Source organism: Dipteris shenzhenensis, chromosome 5 (assembly GCF_047967505.1).
Source record: "Dipteris shenzhenensis isolate YYH24624 ecotype China chromosome 5, Dip_SZ_1.0, whole genome shotgun sequence".
NCBI lineage: Eukaryota > Viridiplantae > Streptophyta > Polypodiopsida > Gleicheniales > Dipteridaceae > Dipteris > Dipteris shenzhenensis.
The window spans coordinates 60,546,002-60,554,437 of record NC_141600.1 but is presented as its reverse complement, the minus strand read 5'-3'; the positions used below and the strand labels follow the sequence as shown (position 1 = coordinate 60,554,437).

The window sequence follows — 8,436 nt, the reverse complement described above, 5'->3', positions numbered from 1 at the left end:
ACTGAATTTACCCAATTCTCCTTAAGTTGCCAAATATCTATCTTTATCTCATCTAAAGTAGCATAACGATGTCAACGATCCCATTCACGAGAAAAAATTATCCTCCAATTTAGAGAGATTACCACTACCATCCATTTGAAATCCCAAAGCAAGATGTTGCTCAACAAGCTATTACATTTATTGCATAGCTTTGTTTCATGGTGTGTATTTATCTAAGCAAAAAGCTAACCCCTATATTTCCAAAATCATAGGGTCTAGAGACACTACATGGGCGCGATGACAAGCTACTACATCATGCAGGAATGCAAAGAGATGTCATAAGCTCAATTGAAGGATATGTAAATACACATTGGAAGAGAAAGGAAATCCTTGGCATATTACAACCATGCAACAAGGCATGATACACGGTGGAGCAATCCTGAGAGGATAATCCTTGTGCTATTGCATGGCTATGATCAAAACTCAACAATGAGGGAGAAACACAAGCAAACCTAATAAAGTTGCATCGTCTAGATGGCCCATGAAGTTTGTGGAGCCAACAAATCCGTCCCATCAAGCTCAAACAAACAACGGACCAAACTACAGAGTTCCCCAAGAGTAGGTCAGAATATCAAGAGATTACATAATCATGCGACACACAGCATTGCCATTGGCGAAATCCTTCATGCAATGTCTTCACGCTTGGCTAAATCCCATTTTCCCTTGGAAAACAAAACAGAAACCTTAACAAGCAATTTTACCAACTTAGTGCAATTAGTAACATATCCAAACATGCAGATGTAGCAATAAAGGATGGCAACTCTCTCTCTCTCTCTCTCTCTCTCTCTCTCTCTCTCTCTCTCTCTCTCTATGTATGTATGTATGGGCTGCCATTGCACCAATCAGAACAACAGTTGCAGTTGGCACAGGGCAGTGTGTGAACGACATGAATTCCATTTTGCTGAGTACAACTGGTGGTTATTCAGATCTCACCACCAAAACACTTTAGATAGTTCATGACCCTAATGATAAATGACTCTATCTTGCTTTTTATTCTGTTTTTCTATCAAATACTGTATTAACTAAATGAAGAAAATGCAAAACAAAATTATCACTCTCTTACAAGGACACTTCATATTTAACCTCCATTGTCAGCAGCTGCAATTATACAGGGACTACAACTGGCCATGAGCACATCTCAGGAACTGTCCTGTTGAATGTAACGAAACTGTTTGACACAACCGGGTTATTCGTATTCAAAATTTTGCTTAAAAGCACCAGATACGTACTAGAATCGCTTTATTCTTTGGGTGTGTAGAGCAATTGCCTTTTCTAGATGGCTAGAGGGGTGTCACCCTTGTGAGCAAATGCAAATCGTTGTCTGAAGAAAAAGCATAGCATGGGGGCAAGGAGGAACGCACAATGCAGACGAGAGAGAGAGAGAGAGAGAGAGAGAGAGAGAGAGAGAGAGATTGCAATGGTTGGAATCAAGCTTCTCTTCTATTACTTGGGGCAAAAATGCTAGTCAAATACAAATGGCTCATGCTGCACTCCACACACACGAGATTAACTCCTAGAACTCTCAAAACCTTTTATACATGACCTTCCTCTTGACATTTTCAGTGGGTACTATCAACCACATTCACAATGGTTTGCACCTCCTTAACAGCAGAATAGGTGCCATTACTTCATAGTTAAAAAACAGCTGCAAGGAATACAGATCATAAATTTACATACAAAATCATCTATGGATACATCAAAGAAGCCCATAGACATGAAAACATAGATTTTTATTACGGCCACTGCAAGAAATATTGTGTGATGGTCTACAAAGAATAATCAACTTTACTGCAACGACAAAATTTCAACCACTCACATAAAGTTGGCCACCAACTTCACTGACACATAGACACATTGAAGTGCTATACTTGAGGACTCCAGTAGAAGGATCTCCACTGTTTCACCAGAAACCCCCTGAGATTATATCTCAAGGTCATCCAAGGCAATGTCGTCCAGAACACTAAGCAATTTCAACTTCTGCAAGCAAGGTCAACAAGGACAAAGATCAAGAACAAGATGTGAAACAGCACATAGAATCTAGATGAGCAACAATTTATAACACATCAATTTAGGAGCACAATTAAGCAACGAAGACGACAGTCCAAATTTATCAGCAACATAAAATAATCAAACTGAACTTACCGTCAAAAACTCATGAGGATCATCAAGGCTGGTGCTGCCTAATACAACTTCTCTCCTCATCTGTCCGGTGAGTTTGTGCACAGCACGTAGCTGATCAAAGAACAAAACCTCATTATAGAAGCAGAAAAGCCATGAATCCTAAGAAACAACGCTGAGAAACGAAAAAATTATACTCTTACCTCAGAACGAGTCGCTCCTCCAACAACAAACACAAAAATGCGCCTGCCTGTTATCTTCGGATCACTGTGGGCATGTCTGAGGGCAGATTCCCTGCAGAAAGGCCAATCCATGAACATTACAAACCGCTACATTTGAGATAAAGATCCATCCTGTGCCAATCTGCCAAGATCCATCATTCACCTCTCTGCCGTCGCTTCCTGAAGCTAGTCCAATTTATTTACTCTTCTTTACGAAAATTAGATTTTGGGAAAACCTTCCAACTATAAAAGCCTCATGATTATGTTCTATCAAATTCCGGAATAGAGATGCTTGCTTTCCAAATAGAAGTGGAAAAGCTTATTTTTGACTTTATGGGTTCATAGCATCCAAGTCACGTATCCAAACCACGTTTGTCATGCCCCTTTGAGTGCTCTCCCTTTGATCTTCTTTTCGGGCATCTCACATCACTTATGAAAGAGGAGGAGGGAGACAAAGGAAAGGAGGAATCCAACAAAAAACTAGTATAAAAAAATAAGGAATACTTTCTAATGAACCTCTTCTTCTTCAACACTTAGTTAAAGAATTTTTTCTACTCAGCCGTTCTTTATTCTTGAGATCATAATGTTTTACGAGACTCTAATAAGATACTTAAAAGACACTGAGCATTCGTCTGTTCGACCAATCCTTGACTGCTTTCTCTTTGGCATAATTCCGTCTTCCCTTTGGCCTATTTTATTGGTTTCATTCCCAAAGGCAAATGATAGACACAGTGTATTGGGAGCAGTGATATGAAGATACAATGCATCATGTGAAACATCACAGAAATGCACATGACATCGTAAGTGATGTCATTGGTGTGATGTCAAAAGATAAGGCTTTGCCGATAGAAGCATGTACTTGGGTGGTTCTACATAACAAGAGTACATTTTTGAGGTGTGCAACCCATCTCGAGGGCTGGCGGCTACTGGTTGTTGGGGGCTGCTGGTTGCTAGCGGCAGCTCGGCTAGCTCGCTAGCTAAAGCTAAAGCTGTTGAAGGGCAGGCGACAGGAGCGACGGGGGGATGAGAGGGCTGAGCGACGATTGATGCGACGGGCTAAGGCGAAGAAGAATCAAGTATAGGAGCAGATTATCACCTAGGAATTAGAAAAATAGCACCTAGAGATGAAACTCTAGATAGCGATGGACAAGTCCACCCTTATGAATGTGAGGACAACTCCCAAAAGGAGCTAAGATTTACTTGGACGATGATCCCACAATCCTACAGCAGGAGCACCGAAGGGAGGGAATGGTACGCATGATGGCAGCCCAACAGGCAGGGAAATGGGCTGCATACAAAGATCGAAAGAGGGCGGATAGGGAAGAAAGGAAAGAGGGAGAAGTGGGCAGCACATGGCAGTGTCTGACTCATGAGTTAAGAGCACAAAATAGGTTGGAGATGGCAGTGTGGAATTGCAATGGCACTTTCTAGTCTGACCCAGGGGGTTTCTCAGAGACCTACACCGATAGAGACTTTATTTTCTACCCCAAGACGTATGAGAGTCAAGAAAGAAAGTCTATTAATGTCCACGAGAAACGAACAGGTCTATGTTGACAACAAAAGCCATCTAGTACATCTGTTTAGGGAGGGCACATGGCAGCTCCCAAGGAATCTCCAGTTATTTAGAGTTCCCACACAATAGTCTGAAAACATAATCAGCCCTACATCAGTTTAAGACTGAAAGTCTTTCGGTTTGGATTTAAAGTCTTTAATGATTGCTATGCCTTCACCATATACTGCCCATTTTCCATCCTTCCTAGCAGCCTTGACCTTGGCTAATTCCGTTTCCTGATTCTTCAATTGAGCTCATGTGAGCTCCTCACCTATCATATCTTGGTCCCTTTCAACTTGTAAGATTGTCGGAGAAGCTTGACACATAGATCTCGTGAGTTAAGTGTAATAATCGCATGACCTTTAGAGTGTAGGATACGGGTTGCTCTGGCTTCTTCATCATCAACATCCTCGTCCTTATCAACCGTCAACCGTCGAATCAACATTGGGCATGGCCACTTTAACATGTGCTAAAGTGTCACTAAAGGAGTCCTCTTTGTACCATTCTTCAGGGAGTCCCCCAATTCTGATCTTCAAAGCATTGTCACATTTAGCTGCATGTTCATTGATCTCTTCCTCAATATCTGCTTTATTTACCTTTGCATCAAACTCTACACTTACTTCTTTTCTAACAGTTTGTACTTCAGTTGAACTAAATCTTTAACCATAAAAACTCGCTGGGGGGGTAGGGAGGGAAGCCTTGCGAGACTTTACCACCTCATCAGTTACTGCTTACTTCCCGGTCCTTCAAGAACCTGAATTCTAGCCACTGCATCTGCTAATTGCATCTTTAGATCTCTTACCTCTTGCTGGAGAAAAAAAAACATGTTCATGGTGCCCAATGATCGGCTGGTTCAGACCTCCTCCTAGGTATGTGTGTGCATACAAAGAGTGTGCCGTGGCCGGGTAGCTTCCACTAGATGTTGAAAGTTGCATCTCCATCAATGCAAGCTACATTACTTAGTAGAACTGTCTAGTTTTGAACACAAGTAGCTGCTCCTTAGAATGCATTGTGAACAAATAGAGCCAAATGATGAACTCAACCATGCCAAATGGAGTTAGAAAACGGGCTTGGAGGTGACTGTTGATGAGAGAAATATCAATGTTGAGTACAACCAAAAATGGAACTCATATATCAATGTATGGGGGGACATACTATCGATGAAATAGATATCAATGTTGAGCACAACCAAAAAATAATTTGGAAAGAGAAACTTCTTGCGCCATGCTACCAGTGTTGCCTCAATTCAAAGCTTCAAGCAGCTCTGGCACGTTCCTAAAGCAATACGACTTTCGTAGCATCAAGCCTTTGGCACTCTGCATACGCCAGAGCCACCAAACAAAAACGGAAAGGATACATGAAATCGCGCTTCTTTAAACATAGCTAGGCCTCCTATTAGCGATGTCATCTCAAAAAGTGTGCACAGGTGCAAAAAGAACGGAGAGTGTATCCACGTCATCATGCTGAGACTATCAAGGGGCATAATCTCATGAGCAGTGAGACTCAACACACTGATAGCAAGAAACCATGATAGCGTGAAGCAGAAAAACATTGAAGACTGTCTCTATCCAAGCGAAGGTCTCTAGCACCAATAGCTTGAGTCTTCAGGAAGATGACAATAGAAATGGGCAAGTCTCCTCCTCCATGACGATGATAAAAATGTAGACCCGTGTCTCTAGAAATGACAAGGGATTGATGGAATACAAAAACATCTGTAGACTGTAGTTGAAATTGGAAGAGGAGAGTGTCAAAGGAGGTGAGTCTGTAGTGGAAGATAAAGGAAAGGAAATGGAGTTCCAAATCTAGGGCCTCAAGCCCCAAAAGGAGGTTAGGATGTTTGAGGTATAGGGAATTGGAGTAGTGAAGGCTGTAGTACCAAGAAATGAAGCAAATGTACTACCAATCAGTGATGAGCCCCCACCTAAAACCTCCCAGACTACAACCTATTAGTTAGTCTATTGGGTTAGAGCATCTTGTTGATGAGTCACTACTTAAGGATGGTCCAAAGTAGCCTATTAGTTAGCCTATCGGGTCATACCATCCTTTTGATGAATCAGTACTTTAGGATTAAGAATTTTGCCTGGATACAAGGTATATTACGAAAGAAGCAAAAAAGGCATGCAAAAGAATTCTAGTAGAGAAAAGCGAAAAGAAGCCATCGATCAATATGGTGAAGAACAAGAGAATGTAAAGGAGAGACATTTCAATATATGAAATCTCTCTCTCTCTCTCTCTCTCTTTCTCTCTCTCTCTCTCTCTCTCTCTCTCTCTCTCTCTCTCTCTCACATAGATTTTCTCAATTCAAGCAACAAGTTGTGTTTCACCTGAAGCTGTTTCTTGAAAATATATTGAAGTGTAAATAGCTCAAATATCTAGTCAAATATTTTTATAGGAAGAACATCAAGATCCTTAGATGTGATCTAAAAGTATTTCAATTATATCCACATCAAATTGTAACCAAAGAGAAGGAACTTAGTCATTTCAACAACACCAAGATGCATGCTAAACAAGAAAAAGATACTCAATGCTTAACATTGGGCAAAAGATTGTGAACGATTCATCCATCTTCTATAAATCTGCCTTATGTTGTCTAAGGTGCTGCTGCAAGTTTTCACAAGCCAAACTAGCTCCAAGACTTACCGACTTGAATGGAAGCTGTGCACGGACTTATCTCAAGCCAATCATGTGGTCACGATGACTTTCTCTCGACACAACTCTTTTGTTTTGGCTTGACGTTTGCTAGGTTGCTCCATTGGCGGACATGTGGCAGATGAATATTCAGCCATGAGGCTCCTTCTCTCAACTCAAAGGTTCTATTAAGCTAGTCAACGAGTTGACTATGTCACTCTCCTTTTCCCCCTTTCTTTTCCATTTAGTTTGTCCTCATCATGGATGCACTAAAACTTGCTCCATTGATCAAGATAGTTTCGGGAACCAACTTTCCAACTTGGCAGACTAAGATCAAGCTTCTTCTCATGCAAGAAGGAATTTGGAATGTAGCAAATGGCAAAGACAAGAAGCCAAAGTCAGACGCATGTCAATTGGATTAAGAGCACAATCAGAGTGAAGAAAGGATGCCCCCTCTCACCGACATTCTTCGGGCTCTACATTGATGAGATCACAACTACCTAGGAGGCGGGGGACCCGTGCTTGCTGGTCTGATGAAACAGATACTATTATACACAGATGACACTCCTCATTTCCTATGTAGCGAGAAGCCTACAAGACACCTAGAGGCCCTAGAGGTGTTTTGCAAAGAGAGAGATAGTCAACCTTTGGCAAGGCCAAGGTTATGATCTTTTTTTTTTTCAAGAAAAGTACTTCATTAAGTATGAATGAAAGCCACGAGAGAAAGCTCAAATGCGGGAGTACATCATGCAAGGATATGATCTTTTTTTTTTTCAAGAAAAGTACTTCATTGAGTATGAATGAAAGCCACGAGAGAAAGCTCAAATGCGGGAGTACATCATGCAATGCATGAGGAAAAACAGCTCAAAATGAGCTAATGGAGAACCAAGGCGGAGGCTGGAAATGCCATCTCAACCCTGAGGGAGATTCAAAGAAAAAAGGAGATCCTCTCTAAACTCTGAAAAAAGTACCTCTCCTGGCAGAAGTGGCTACTCTGGAGGATCCTTGCATGCTCGCCCAAATGGCCATCAAGGTGTGTACTCTGTCGGTCCAAATACTCGCCATAGCCTGGGAAGGGTGAACCTGGATACCCTCCATCGCCTCTGCACACCTGACTCTAGAAATATGCCAAGCTGCAATGCTAGCCAAAACCTCCCAAGATGTGTCTATTGAGGCATGAGCAGCTCTGAAAGGAGTGAAGGGAACATCCTAGAGGAAACAAGACTCCATTGAGTGTCACCGTACAATGAGAGCTGGATCTGGATCATGTACCTCGGAAAACACCTGAGGGCCAGTAAGAGATAACCAAGCCACTGAACCCCAGGTCATATAGAAAGATGCTATATGAAAGATGCTGAAAATCCTAGCAACACCTTTCCAGATCGTCCTCGCGTGCCTGCACTCCCAAAGGCAATGTTGTATTGACTCAACTACCATGTGACAACGAGGACAAGTAGGGTCAACCCTGAACCTGGATCTCCACAGGTTCACTGCAATCCCTCCATGAATAGAAAGCCAAAAGAAAAGAGTGATCTTTCTATTCCTGAGGGATTTTCAGAGCCTACGCTAAAGTTCTTCCGCACAACTGCGAAAATCTGAAAACTATCCCAATGTGGCACTCTGGAGGGCCTCCAACCTTTACTGCAGAGCTAAAACCTCCGAGCATTTCTAACTGTGTAGCGAAAGAAGGGGAAGCTCTTCTCTCGGTGCCCTTCATCAATCCATTCCCACTCCCCTGGGTCCCACTGCAAGAACCTAATAGGGGAGCCACCGTATAGCCAAAGTCTCCAAGACCCCAGCGCAAGGAGAATAGGATCAGGGTCAAGATACCACTATGAGTCCCTGCCCCACTCCATGAAATCTGCAATCCTGACAGGC

General features: G+C 42.2%; 1 protein-coding gene across 1 annotated transcript in view; it reads right to left on the bottom strand.

Annotated features, from left to right (window-relative positions):
* Positions 1-1,528: 1,528 nt before the first annotated feature.
* Positions 1,529-8,436, bottom strand: part of LOC147902266 (SNARE-interacting protein KEULE-like) — a 107,091-nt gene continuing 100,183 nt past the window's right edge. The window contains exons 19-21 of the mRNA XM_087374837.1: positions 2,361-2,451; positions 2,182-2,271; positions 1,529-2,016 (exon numbers count right to left, since the gene is read on the bottom strand). Of these exons, the coding sequence (XP_087230963.1) occupies positions 1,960-2,016; positions 2,182-2,271; positions 2,361-2,451 (238 nt within the window). The 3' untranslated portion in view covers positions 1,529-1,959. The remainder of the gene's footprint in view (positions 2,017-2,181; positions 2,272-2,360; positions 2,452-8,436) is intronic.